At 39.3% G+C, this 14,890-nt stretch overlaps 1 protein-coding gene across 1 annotated transcript in view; it reads right to left on the bottom strand.

Moving 5' to 3' along the window:
* Positions 1 to 14,662, bottom strand: part of Aida (axin interactor, dorsalization associated) — a 34,514-nt gene extending 19,852 nt beyond the window's left edge. Inside the window, exons 1-2 of the mRNA XM_042682272.1 lie at positions 14,267 to 14,662; positions 6,228 to 6,297 (exon numbers count right to left, since the gene is read on the bottom strand). Of these exons, the coding sequence (XP_042538206.1) occupies positions 6,228 to 6,297; positions 14,267 to 14,376 (180 nt within the window). The 5' untranslated portion in view covers positions 14,377 to 14,662. The remainder of the gene's footprint in view (positions 1 to 6,227; positions 6,298 to 14,266) is intronic.
* Between the last annotated feature and the right edge of the window lie 228 nt (positions 14,663 to 14,890).

Below are 14,890 nucleotides of genomic sequence, written 5' to 3'. Positions count from 1 at the left end.
TACATCACTTAATTTTGACAACACTAGTAAATAATTTTAAGCATAAATCTGTAAATCTAATAATAATATGATGTTGATGGCAGAGACTATTGAGTATTTACTAACAGGCCCTCTTAAGTGCTTTACAAACATTAATTCATTTAACCCTCATGATAACCCTAAGTAAGATGCAAGCATTTTATTGGTGTGAAATCTGAAGAACTGAGAAGATCTAAAACTCATCCTCAACACACCAATGCCTTCTATATAACATACTAAAACATACAACAAAGTTTACATTTATATTAATGTTATCAGCTATAAATTCTTACTGTTTTAAAATGGATTTAAAAAAAGACTTTTACGTGTTAAAACATATCAATGAATTAATCTTTGAAACTAATAGCTAACATCTTTTCTTTCTTTACCACAAAATCCATTTAATTGCATACTTTAAATACATTTTAGCTTAACAACTATAAACTTACTAATAAACTATTTTATATTTAGGCATTTCTTCAAGTTAAGCAGAAGCAAAAGCTTTGTAGACAGAAATGTACTCAACTATGGCAAAATACCAAGAGGCATTATTCATAGCTATTTTAAGGAACCACACCCAACTTCAGTATTAAAAAAGGAATGAAACACTATCATTGCAGCAGCGGCAATAACTTTTAAAACATGTAGAATTTTTCAATGCCAAAATCAAGTGCTTGCTACTGAAATATTTTCACATTTCTTAGAAGTAAAAATGATCAAGAAGCTCAAGTTCACACATACCAGGGGAAACAAGCCTAAGTACTGACTACTAATTAACATGCATTAAGACGAAGTACAAGCCACCTATGATCTTAGCGCCAGGGTGGTAGGTAGAAGGACTGTAAGTTCAAGCCCAGCCTAAGGTAGTCAGGCTGATGAAAAAAAAAAGTTTAATTTTAGGAAAACTTAAAAGTTTAACAATTCATTTAAATCAATTGCTCACATATAAAGTAATACAGAAATAGAAAACAAAAATTTTAAATATGGGTTATTTTATGTAGGCATTGCTAGGGAAATTGACAGCTCAAAAAAATCAGCTAAGCCGGGCACTGGTGGGTCACACCTGCAATCCTAGCTACTCAGGAGGCTGAGATCAGAGAATCCCAGTTCAAAGCCAGTGTGGGCAGGAAAGTCTGTGAGACTCTTATCTCCAATTAACCACCAGAAAACCAGAAGTGGCACTATGGTTTAAGTCGTAGAATGCTAGCCTTGAGGTGAAGAGCTCAGGGACAGCACCCATGCCCAGAGTTCAAGCCCCACAACTGGAAAAAAAATCAGCTAAAGGAAAAGACAAAATCAAAGTAGATAAAGAGTTGAATTAACTTTGGGAAAATGTATTGAACTTACATAAGAATAAATAAGTTAAAAAACATGAAGTAGTATAGTTTCATGTAATCCAGATTTAATTTAAATAGGCTTCTATCTGGCTGGAAAGGGAGGTGGAGTTAGAAAAGGGCAGGGTTGGGGGCTGGGAATATGGTTTAATGGTAGAGTTCTTGCCTAGCATGCATGAAGCCCTGGGTTCGATGCCTCAGTACCACATAAGCAGAAAAGCCGGAAATGGAGCTGTTTTTCAAGTGGTAGAATGCTAGCCTTGAGCAAATGAAGCTCAGGGACAGTGCCCAGGCATGAGTTCAAGCTCTGGGACTGGCCAGAAAAAAGAGGGGAGGGACAGGGGTTCTGATAAAATGCAAAACAAGACTATAATGACTAGAATATAGCTGGAATTCTCATTACTACCCAACAAAAATTAACTCAAAACAGAGGAAATCTTTCTAAGTGTTATGAGACAAGATGTTCTTCTCTGTCCAGAAACTTACATGAGAAAATCTACTACACCAAAGTAGGGAGGGAATTCAATGGAGTGAAAGCTCTTGGCATCTTTTTTGCTGGCTACCAAACCCAGTTGTTATAATGACAAAACTATTGAGAACGGAAATGAGTTAAGTGAACTCATCATGAAGATAATCTATTAAGAAACATAAACTTACTCGAAACCAGAATTTGAGGACATTAAGAATAAAAACTAGGAAGTAGTGCTGTAGCTCAAGTGGCAGAATGCTGGCCTTGAGCTGAAGAGCTGAGGGACAGTGCTCAGGCCCAGAGTTCAAGCCCCACGACTGACAAAAAAATAAAATAAAATAAATAAATAAATAAAAACTAAATATAAAAATTTACAGTAAACCCCATTAGTAAGACTAGTTGTTCTTTACATTTAAAGTAAATATAATAAACACATAGCTATTCAAAACTTATGTTAATAATCTAGTATCTAACAATAAATGTATCCATCAAATATCTTTGAGAACTCTCTGTGAACTAGGAAGAAAAAAGTTTCATAATGTTTCATAAAGAATCTTGGCATAAGCCAGGCACCAGTGGCTCACGCCTGTAATCCTAGCTACTCAGGAGGCTGAGATCTGAGGATCATGGTTCAAAGCCAACTGGGGCTAGAAAGTCCGTGAGACTCTTACCTCTAATAAACCACTAGGAAAAAAAAAAGGAAGTGGCTCTGTGGCTCAAGCTGTAGAGCGCTCGCCTTGAGCTGAAGAGTGCAGGGACAGTGCCCAAGCCAAGAGTTCAAGCCCCACGACCGACCAAAAAAAAGAATCTTGGCATGGTGGCAAATACTTGTAATCCCAGCTATTTGGAGGCAGGAGTAAGAACATCAGTGAGACCCTCGCTACAAAACAACTAAAGCAAAAAATAAAACAAGAGGGCAAGAGAGAAAAAGTACTTTATTTATTTATAGTTTTTAGTTCGAAAGGTTGGTACTGGGCTGGGAAGGTGGCTCAGTGGTAGAGCACTTGCCTTGCATGCCTGAGGCCCTGGGTTCGATTCCTCAGCACCACATAAGCAAAAAGAAAAAAGCCGGAAGTGGCGCTGTGGCTCAAGTGGTAGAGTGCTAGCCTTGAGCTGAAGAGCTGGGGGACAGCACCCAGGCCCAGAGTTCAGGCCCCACCACCGGACCCAAAAAAAAAAAAAAAAAAAAGAAAGGTTGGTACTGTTAAGGTTAAGTGTGGTGGTGCACACCTGTATTCTCAGCCACTTAGAAGGCAGCTCTTAGTTCAAAGTTAGCTGGGACAAAAAGTCAGAGAAAAACCACCTTTACCAACAAGTAGAGTGTGGTGGTACATGCATATAATCTCAGCTATGTGGGAGATATAAGTAAAAGAATCACAGCAGAAGTCCAGTCCCAGGCAAAAAAACTGGACCTTGTTTGGAAAAGTAATTGAGAAAAAAAGTCCTGGAGATATGGTTCAAATAAATATCTAAACATCTATCTGGCAATCTGGAAGCCCTGAGTTTTAATTCCACTAGAAGAAAAAAAAAAAGAATGCTACTATTATCAAAACACAGAAGAAAGCAAAAGCAAACAGAATACAATTCAAAATAAAAAAACTAGTTAAAAATGAGGTAATAAACAGTCTCCATTTTTCTTTCTTCCTTTTTTTTTGGGGGGGGGGGGAAGGAAAATAATTTGAGACTTGTGTCTGCCTTATTTACCAAACATAGCATTTCATTAATTTTGTGACAACAGTTTTTACTAAAATTTCTCATGCTCTTCAGAACACTAGACTCAATGAAATTTTTTATAAATGGAAGAGGGGAACTTCCAAAAGCAAGTTTTAAAAACATTTAATACTCAAATCCTTTCTGGATTTTCTAAGCATTTTCTAGGTTGGAACCTCTAAAATCTTTTGCCGTAAATGACATTCAACAAGGGCGTTATGTCAGTCTGAGCTTTCTGGTCTTTTGTGAATGTATCACTTAGATTTTTCAAGGAAACGAAGCTCTTAAATGCCTACAAGTTACTGCATATACTGTATATATTGAATAGTTCTAAGAACAAAGAACAATAGTCAGGCACAAGTATTCCTTGGAATCACAACTAGCAGATACATAAGCTCTGAAACAAGGATTATAAGTACATACCTCAGAAATCAGGTTTCCAGGAAAGGAGGTAAAACTACTTCAAAGGCAAAGGTCATTAGAGGTTTAGGGGAAAGATATCTTTGAAGGTCATCTTATATATAAAGAAATTCAAGCCCAGAGCCATAGCCAGAATGTAAGACTCTAGTCTTCCATCTCCAGATCTCAGCTCTCACCTCTATGTCTCGTTGCCTCCCAGTCCTTTGGGAATACTAGATCTGGTGGTATTTAAAAGATAAGCCACGTGGCTACTAAGGAATAGCTATATATTAGAGAATACATAGCATTCATTATTAAATACCAGCTTTGCCTTCAGAAGGTTAAAGACAATTACAAAACAGTTAAACTTGTTTTTTAGTAAAATAATATGAAAGACTCATTTCCTGATGATATATATATTTTCAAAAATATAAAAGTTTTACTACAATGTTAAAGACTTAATGCTGGGTATTGATGACTCATGCCTGTAATCCTAGGAACTCAGGAAGCTGAGATCTGAGGATCATGGTTTGATGCCAGCCCAGGCAGTAAAGTCCATGACACTTATCTCTAATTAATCACCAAAAAAGCTGGAAGTGGATATGTGGCTCAAATGGTAGCATGCTGGCCTTGAGCAAAAAGCTCAGGGACAGTAACCAGGCCCTGAGTTCAAGCCCTAGGACTAATACGAGTAACACAGACACACACTGACACAAACACAGAAAAGGACTTGATGTATATTATACGATGTCTCTTTCTTCTCTCCCTCTCTCTCTCTCACACACTCTCACACACACACACACACACACACACACACACACACACACACACACACACACACACACACACACACACACCACACACAGATTTGGTTGATAACAAGCTACATTGATGATATTTTTAAAATTTTAGTGTGCTTTGGATAGTAAATCATCTCTGAGGTCATGTGACTCATAGGTCCTATTCATACTTTGCAAGAGATAATGAAGACAAAGCTCATAAAGTAACTTATAGTGAATAGGTGACTGAAACATGGGCTCTTGGAACTAAAGGTGTGGCTCAAGTGGTAAAGCACAAGCCCTGGGTGAAAAAGCTGCAAGAAAACTTGAGACCCTGTAATTAAGCCACAGTAATGAAACAAAAAAATAAAATTTGTTCAACCACTTTGGAAAGCAGTATGAAGGTTCCTGAAAAGACTTCACATAGAGCTCCCCTATGACCCAGCAATCCCACTTTTGGGCATTTACCCAAATGTTTACAAACAAGACCACACTAAAGCTACCAGCACAACTATGTTTATTGCAGCATTATTTACCATAGCTAAGATATGGAACCAACCCAGATGCTCCTCAGTAGATGAATGGATCAAGAAAATGTGGTATATATACACAATGGAATTCTATGCCTCCATCAGAAAGGATGACATTTCCCCATTTGTTAGGAAATGGAAAGGCTTGGAAAAAATTATATTAAGTGAAGTAAGCCAAGCCCAAAGAAACATAGGTCCCATGGTTTCCCTTATTTGCAATATCTAGTATATGTATGGGTCAAGCAGAAAAGGTCAGATAATGTGATGTTAGGAAAATGAACCCTTAGATATGTATTTTAATGTTTTATTCTTTCATGAATTTGTTTCTAACTCATTTATAAGATTATTTCTTTGTTGCTTTGTATGTCCCTCCCCCACAGTATAACCCCTGCTTTCACTATATTTGATGTTGGTATAATTTGTGGAGGAGATGGGGAAAAATAAGTCGTTTAAGGATACAGGTGGACCCGTTGCAACAATGAGAAGTACAAGTTGTCATGTCAAAACGAACTTTACAACTTTGGTGCAGGGATGGGGGGGGATTGGGTAGGAGGGCAAGGGGGAGGATGGGAATGGATGTGAAGGGTAAACAAAGGAGGAGGCTGCAATGCTTGATAAGAAATGTACTCAATATCTTGCCCATGTAATTGTAACCCCTCTGTATAGTATGTTCACAAAAAAAATTAAAAAAATAAAATATTATTAAAATATTTTAATATTTTTGATATTTTAATATCATTAAAAATATTTTAATTCCCTAAGTTTTCATTTTGCTTCCAGATTTATAGCACACCTTCTTAACTATTAATTTATATACTTGGATATATAAGATTTGGTTCATAAAAGTTTAGAGTATCACTTAATGTCACGTAAAGCATAATCAGTATGATCTTTTGTTTCATACAGTTTTGCTTTAATTTTTTTTAATGAATCCAAAAGAACGCTTTTCATATGGAATCAGATATATCAAGAAATTATCTTATGGTACCTTTTGTTCTTCTGTGAATTCTGAATTGTTGTGTTGAGCTTGGGCCTCTTTTTGTAGATGTCTTGCTAATCTGTTTAAGAAGAAAAGGTTCATCAGAATTGGAAGAAAGCAAACTATCTCAACTGTAACAAGGTGAAACAATTTAAATCTTTAAAACACTGTGACTTACAGTAGTACTTTGTGCTGTTTTTCAAAGTGTAAGTGTACATGACACTTTTGTCAAACTCCACTCTCAGTGATGATAAAAATAAGATACAATACTTTCATGTTATTTCACTGGAACACATTCCAGCTCTAGGAAGTAAAAACAGAATTCTAAAGCTGGAAAGAATCTCAAAGGGCATCTAATCCAACTTTCTATGGTATGTATGAATTTCTTCTGTAACTAGACATAATTTTACAGATTCTACTTAAACACTTCTAGTGAGCACAATAATGGTATCAACCAAAGATAGTTTACCAGTCTATCATTAATTTGCTGCTTACTCCAAACCCAAATTATAACTAAGACAAAATGACAATATTCTATCAAGACATATTTTGGAAACATTTTCATGAGAAAATTCCTCCACCAATCAGAAACAAAAATCATTGCTTGGCCAATAATCATTGTATTTTAAAACAGCAATGAGGCCTCAGGTAAAATTTCAAGGATGGATCTGTGTTAATACTAGTCTAAATTCATCAATAAAGAGCAAAAGTTCTCTCACTTGCTCACTCTCACTTTTCTCCCTCCTTTCCTTCTCTCTCCTTTTTTTTTTTTTTTTTTTGGTCCGGTCGTAGGGCCTGAACTCTGGGCCTGGGCGCTGTCCCTCAGCTCTTCAGCTCAAGGCTAGCGCTCTACCACTTGAGCCACAGCACCACTTCCGGCTTTTTTCTTTTTTTTTTTTTGCTTATGTGGTGCTGAGGAATCGAACCCAGGGCCTCAGGCATGCAAGGCAAGCGCTCTACCACTGAGCCACCTTCCCAGCCCATCTCCTTTTTTTTTTTTTAATAGTACTTAGGTTCATACTTGCTAGACAGGCACCTCTACCTTTTGAGCCACAACCTCACACTATCAATACTATTTCTGAGATAACAAAAATCAAAGGATTGACAGTTGTACAGTTAATAATAACACACCAATTTTGAGTAAATAATCTGGATATTTTGGAAAGATTGAAAAATGAATAATATGTACATGAAGAGATACAACATTAGATTAAGAAATATATCAAAAGTATGAGATACCACTTCACACCAATGTGGATGGGTGGATATAATTTAAAAAATAAAAGTGAGAATAATAATGGGAAAAATGGAACCTTCATACATTGCTAATGGCATGATGTAAAATCTGTTCCTCTGAAAATTAAAGAAATATCATGATGACCCCAAAAATTTAAATTCCTAGGTATATACCCCAGAGAAGTAAAAATGTTACATTCACACAAACCACCTGTATACACAAATGTTTATAGTAACAATATTCAAAATAGCTCAAAAGTGGAAACAACCAACATGTCTAACAACTGTTAGATAAACAAAATGTGGTATATCCATTTAGCTGAATATTATTAGGCCATAAAGAGGAATAAATTCAAATAAAATGTTATAATATGGATGAAACTCAAAAATACTACAACAGCTAGGTACTGGCATCTTATGCCTATAATCCTAGCTACTAAGGAGGCTAAGATCTGAAGATTGCGGTTCAAAGCCAAATAATAGGAAAGTCTGTGAGACTCTCATTTCCAACTAACCATCAAATAAAAATGTTTTTTTAAAAGAGGCCAGTGCTGGGAAGGTAGCTCAGTGGTAGAGTGCTTGCATTCATGAAGCCCTGGGTTCAATTCCTCAGTACCACATAAGCAGAAAAAGCCAGAAGTGGAGCTGTGGCTCAAGTGGTAGAGTGCTAGCCTTGAGCTGAAGAGCTGAGGGACAGTGCTCAGGCCCCGAGTTCAGGCCCCACAACTGACAAAAATACATACATACATACATACAATAAAAAAGAGGCCAAAGTGGAAATCTGGTTCAAGTGGTAGAACACTAGTCTTGAGCAAAAAAGCTCAGGGATAGTACTGGGGCTGAGTTCAGGCCACAGGACCAGTGAGTACACACACATGTACATGTGAGCACACACGCGTACACACACGCACACACACACATCAAAACAGAAAATGACTAATATAAAAGATGATATTATAGGATTCCATTCACATAAAATGTATTCAATCCATAGAGACAAAAAGCAGGTTAGTGGTTGTCAGGAAATGGAATTTGAATTGACTAATACTGAGTATGGAGTTTCTTTGGGGGATGATGGAATGCTTATGTTTAGAATTAGAAAGTGATGACTGCACAAAACAGTGAACACACTAAAAAAATCCTCAACTGTACCTTTGTAAGTTTTGTTATATATTTATCTCAATTTTAAAAGTTTCAGGGAAAAACTGGCAAAAGAATTTCCACATATACTATATTATTCTGGGTAGGAAATAAAGACAGGAATATAAAGCATAGCAAGTGCTAGCCATTCCACTACACAACTGAAGACATTAAAAAAAAAATACTAAAACAAAAAAACACTACCAACAACAAAAACCACAAGTGCTAGATGGCAGTCTAGGCTATGCAAGCATATCTTTAAAGATCAGATGCTATATTTGGTGGCTATAAAATAATCACAACAGGGCTGGTAAGGTGACTCAGTGATAGAGTGTTTGCCTTGCATGCATGAGGCCCTGGGTTCAATTCCTCAGCACCACATAAGCAGAAAAAGCCAGAAGAAGCACTGTGGATCAAGTGGTAGAGTGCTAGCCTTGAGCTGAAGAGCTGAGAGACAGTGCTCAGGTCCAGACTTCAGGCCCCATGACTGACCAATAAAAAAAAAAAAAAAATCACATTTGTCTAGGATGATTCCACCATATTAATCAAACTGCTTTCTCTCCATAGTAGTGTCTCCAAAAATGTAAAAAACACAGCTTGTGTATATGTATGTGTATGTATTTATTCTATAAAGACAATGTTCCATTCTCCTTACTCTTTTTTTCTAACGCTTACTATCACCAATAGGAGTACTTTATAGAAATCCATAGTCTCATTGTCTTTAGCAATATAAGCTCTATATCCCTGAACTTAGGGAAGTTACAGGGTGACAAGATTCTCTATTTGAGTAATTCTACACATAACTTGCTAATTGTAGCTACCAACTAACCGAAGTAGGGTCATTGTTAGAAAAAAAAAAAAAAAAGTATAGCAAGAGTTACTCCTGCTCAAAAGTTAGCAGAAAGGAAACTAAATTCAGTGTCAAGTTTTTAAAACTAGGCAACAGATTGAGAGGAAATATTGCAAAAATCAAAGACATATCCAGAACATTTAAAGAACTACAACCCAACAGGCAAAATATAATTCAAAAATTAGCCAAAACATTTGAACAGACACATCACAGAAAATTTAGAGAAGAAAATTAAGTTTATGATAACACACCATCATTACATAGTGCAAAAGGTCACATATTGAATGAATCAAATTACATGAAATGCCAGAAAAGACAAATCTATAGACAGAATATAGAATAATGGTTGTCTGGGACTAGAATGGGAATATGGAAAAATTGCAAATGGGAACAAGGAATCTTTTATAGGTGATGGAGATGTTCTAAAATTCGATTGTAGTGATAGTCGCATAACTTGGTAAATATAACTAAAGAATCATTAAATTAACTGGGTACCACTGGATCATGCCTCTAATCCTAGATACTCAGGAAGTTAAGACCTGGAGGATCTCAGTTCCAAGCCAGCCTGGGAAGGTCTACAAGACTCCATGTCAATTAACCAGCAAATAGTGAGCTGGAGATGTAGCTCAAGTAGTAGAATACCAGCAGAATGCTGAGTGAGCACCAGACCTCGGAGTCAAAGGCCTGGAACCAACATACTTCCATTCATACACACATACATACATCATTATATTGTACATTTACAATGGATGAATTTCAGTGTATTAATTATGCCTGAGTTTTAAAAATTTATGTTTTAAACCTTACAAAAAAACTTTATTTTTTAAATCATGAAAGATATTTAAGATACTTTAAGATATTTAAGATATTTTAAGATATTGCTCACTGAAGGAAAATCAACTTGCTCTGAATACCAGCTGAACAAATACAAGGTGACATTCTACTTGTAAAAGAGAGAAAGCTTTGAAATTACTTCTCTATAGGTTCTTTCCACTCTACATTAAAGTACCTAAAACTACCCTAGTACTGTTCTTAAGGGAGTGTCTTAAGTATATTCTAAACACTCAAACAACTGAGGGATGGAAATTCTACATCAGTCTAGTGATGCAGAAACTAGTGCATCCCAAACTATCACTGTGCTAGAGAAAGACCAAGTTTGGCTGAGTGAGTTTCCATTCTACTATACAAGTTAGGAATCACATATGCCCAGGTAGCTGGAAGAGACAACCTGCTCAATGGAAATATTTTAAAAACTGTCCATGTATGTTTTGGATAAAAATTTTCGCCTAATCTCTTTGTTTTACAGCATTTTAGCATCAGCCTCTTAATGCTTCACAGTATACTCTTGAATATAATTATGTAATATCTAAACAATTATGAACTCAGAATCTAGTATTACTCTGGATATTAAGAATAGAACAGACACCATCCTTCCCCACCCCCATCCACCCTCCAAGAGTTTACATTCTGGAAGAGAAGGACAATTAACAAAATGAATACATAAGATACATTTTATATCATCACCAGTGCCATGGAAACAAATGAAGGAGGATGGGTGGAGAGGGGTAGGGTTGCTAGACTGAGATGCAGGGAGTCAAGGGTGGCTAGGAGGCTTTACAATTTTAAATAGGTGTCCAAAGGGGGTCTCCCTAAAAAAGTAATATTTGAACATACCAGAAGTAGGTGACCAAACAGCCTGAACAGATAATAGGGGATAGGAGTGTTCCAGAAAGAATACTCAAGTTCTGAAGTGTGCTTTGGGAAACATTTTCTGTTCATATTTTGGAATTGCAATATTCAAGTCTAAAACATTCCATTAAACTTTGAGTGCAGAAATCCACTTATGTTGTGTTTTAACTCCACCCCTCACATTTGATGATGAAATTTGATGTTGAAATTGTGTAAGAAACACTACAGCTAGTGTAAGGTTCCATCTTTCCAATGTCCCCCTCCCTTCATAAACCAGTTCCTGAACCGTTGTATGACTATCTACACTATTAGAACCCTTAATTACCCTAGTCTTCCTGCTTCACTCTTAATATCCAGCTGGAAAGAAAATTCTGTCGGTAATTGCTCACATCATTAAGAGAGGTCCCTAACTGGCCTCCTTGGCTGCAATCTTTCCTTCCAAAGAGCTCTTTTGAATACAAAAGCATTTTGTCTTCAACTCTAAATACACTAAACAAACCTAAACCATCGACCCTCATAGTATATTTACAAAGTTTAAGCCAACATCAAAAACTGTCTACTGAAATTTGAAGTTATTTCTTTTTTTCTTGCATTTTTTCCCTTCTTATGGTTTATCCCTTGTTGTCACTGTATTTGATTTTGGTATCCTGTGTATTCGATATATGTTTATCTGAATTCGGGAAGGGAAGAGGAACAACAAAATGGTGACACAAGGAAAGGGCTAGCCAATGCAACAGCAGTACTCACAAGGCAACATGTTGGAAATGAACTTTACAACTTGGGTGGGGACATTGGGGAGAAGGGAAAGTGGGAGAAGAAAAAGGGAAGGGATAACAATGTTTGACAAGAAATGTACTCACTACCTTACCTGTGTAATTGTAAAGCCTCTGTACATCGCCTTGACAATAAAATTAAATTAAAAAAAGTAAGTCTGACCTTTCAGTTTTATAGTAGTAAATGAAGGATTATTCTGAATTTCTCAAAATTCAAAGATTAGTATATAGAACCAACAACAGTTTTGTATCAGACTTTTAAGCTCATTCAGATGTTGCCACAAATTCCAGGGAAATAGTCTGCATATCCAATTTTCCTTTGTAATTTCAATTAGACACGGTATTCTTCACTTTCCATTGGGAGGTGTGTAGGCCAGTGCCAACAGCTTCCAGATCCCATCACATCACAAATGAGAGGCCATTTTATATTTCAAGCTATGCATTCTTCATTAACACACAGAATTAGAATACCTGTATGGTACGTTATTCATTAATAAAGGAAATCTTGAAAATTGACCATTTTATTTAGAATGACTCCATTAATATTTCATAAAAAATCACCTTAAACACTTAAGTATTAGAACAGACAAGATCGACATAATATTAATTAAAAAATTCTAAATTTTGGTACAATTTTGTGGTCCTAGTGTTTAACCTGAGGTGTTGTTTCTTCATTTGGTAAAATGAGAATAATTACATTCTCAGTGAACAGTTACAAGAGCAAATGAAATCATATGATAGGGCAAAGTAAGTGTTCACAGTTGTTAGGCACAGAGAAAAGGCTCAGAGCCTCCAGAAATGGAGGGACAAAGGGTGAGCAAATACAGTAGTGGTATTCAGTAGACATTATGTTGAAAATGAACTAAACAACTTATAAGCAGGGATGGGCAGGGGAAACTGGGAGAGAGTAAAGAAAGGGGTAACACTGCCCCAAATGAAATGTACTCATTACCTGACTTATGAAATGATAATCCCTCTGTACATCACCTTAATAACAACAACAACAACAACAACAAAAAAAGGCCCAGAGCATAGTTGTTTGCAGGTTTGGGGGAACTACAGGCAATTCGAAATCAGTAGTATGAAACAGAAACCATTTACATATCTAAATAATCTTATTGGTCAGATAAAAACAAGTAACTTTTGAAGGGCAAGAGTCAGAATGATATACCAAGTACTACTCCTGTATTATTTCCAGAAAGCATGGGTGTATGTGTGTGGATTTTACTCACACATTCTTTCTTACTCTGTGAAACCGCAAACAATAACTTGCTTTAAAACCAAGTACTTTAATGGCAACAGTTTACAAGAAATAATTTTAGGAAGCAAGTCTCACGTTCAGTGATATGTGCAAGAAATCAAGCAAGATGTGTAGACACAAACCCTTTCTCATTTATAAAACATCCCTAAAGCTTTTTAAATTTTTTTTTATTAAACCAGAAAGAGCAAGAAATTCAACTTAGGTGGATAAGGGAAATTGGTGCTCACATGTACCCCGAGGCTATATACTGTACACAGGAAAAGGAGGAGGGACTCAAGGAGGGAGTGGTGGCTCCCGTGCGTGGTCTATTAATTCACATTTTGCTCTCCTCGGTTCACATCCTGCGCGGACTCCACCCAAAGCAACTGAGCGAGGGGGTGGGTGGGACTCACAGCCTAGCAAATAACAGCCCCAGAAAGCGAAACGAAATCGAGGTGGAATTGTGAAAACAGAGCTCATCAGAAAAGAGGGGTGGGGAAGGAGCCCAAGAGAGGGGGACCTTTTTTTTTTTTTTTTCCTTTTGGCAGGAGTAGCATCCTTGGCCCTCACTGTAAATTGGGGAGCACTCCCTCCAATCACAACCACTTCCCTACTCACACACACACACACTCAGAGCAAGGCCACTCATCCTTTGAACGTGGGCGGAACACACACACTTATTCCTTAGAGATTTGGGGGGTGGGGGGGAGGAATCATCGAGGAGAGGCAACCCAAGAGAGGCGGAGGAAAAAAAGGAAAAGAAACTGAGGGGAAAGCGGGGCACCCGTGGGAAGCTGGAAAGGAACTAAGTAGGTAGCCTGGGAGGGCCGGCGCCCCCCGCACAGAGGGGGCTACCTGTTGAATGGAACTCGTCCTGCGGAGGTGGAAAGACAGGACCGCCCCCCCCCCCCGACCGGGATGCCCGGAGCAGCCTCGCGGGGGCCAGGGGGGACTCCCGTCCCGATGCCTGCGGGGCCCCACCCCGAGAAGCCTGGCTGCACACCCAGTGATGGAGACGCCGACGGAACACGAAGGGGGACGGGGCGGGGTGGAGGGTGGGGGGCGCGGGGCCCAAGGCCGGCGGGGGGGGGGGGGCCCGCTCCCGCGGCTCGTCACTCACATCTGATACTCGTCTATCGCCTCCACCAGCTGGCCCCACGAGTCGAAGTCGGCGCCTCTCCGAAAACTGGCGCCCCAGCGCTGCAGCAGACTCCGGGTCACCTCCGACATGGCCGGTCCCCGCCCCGGCCCCCTCCCGCCCCGGCCCCTCAGAAGCAAGGCCGGGCTCTAGAGCGCCATCCTCCCCGGGCCTGGCCCCGACATCAACAGGGCCAGCAGGAACCGCTACGGCCACCGCCACCGCCACCCGCCGAGGAGCCGCCCAAGCCCATTTGCCGCCACAGCCAAACTTGGCGGCTCCGGAGCGGCCGCCCCGCCGCGGCCCCGCCCGCCAGGCCCCGCCCCGCGTTAGGTTGAGGCCGTCCCCGCTCCGCCCAGCGCCGTCGCCGGCGTCATTGAGGCGGCGTCCCCGCTCGCCTCCGAGGCCGGGTCGCCTGCTTCCTGCCTCTCTTCGGACGAGACCCAGGCGGGTAAAGAAGGGCCGGAGAGGAGAAGGTAGGAAGGGCCGCGGCGGCCCCGAGCGCCCAGACGGGACTTGCAAGCGGCGTGGGAGCCCCCCGCCCACCGCGCGAGGCCTCGGGCCGCCGCCGCCGCTGTCATGGCCGCCGGTCACGTGACGCCGGCC

This window comes from Dipodomys spectabilis, unplaced genomic scaffold (genome assembly GCF_019054845.1).
Source record: "Dipodomys spectabilis isolate Male_0828 unplaced genomic scaffold, ASM1905484v1 ptg000069l, whole genome shotgun sequence".
NCBI lineage: Eukaryota > Metazoa > Chordata > Mammalia > Rodentia > Heteromyidae > Dipodomys > Dipodomys spectabilis.
The sequence above is the reverse complement of the archived record's forward strand: the minus strand, read 5'-3'. Positions and strand labels throughout refer to the sequence as shown.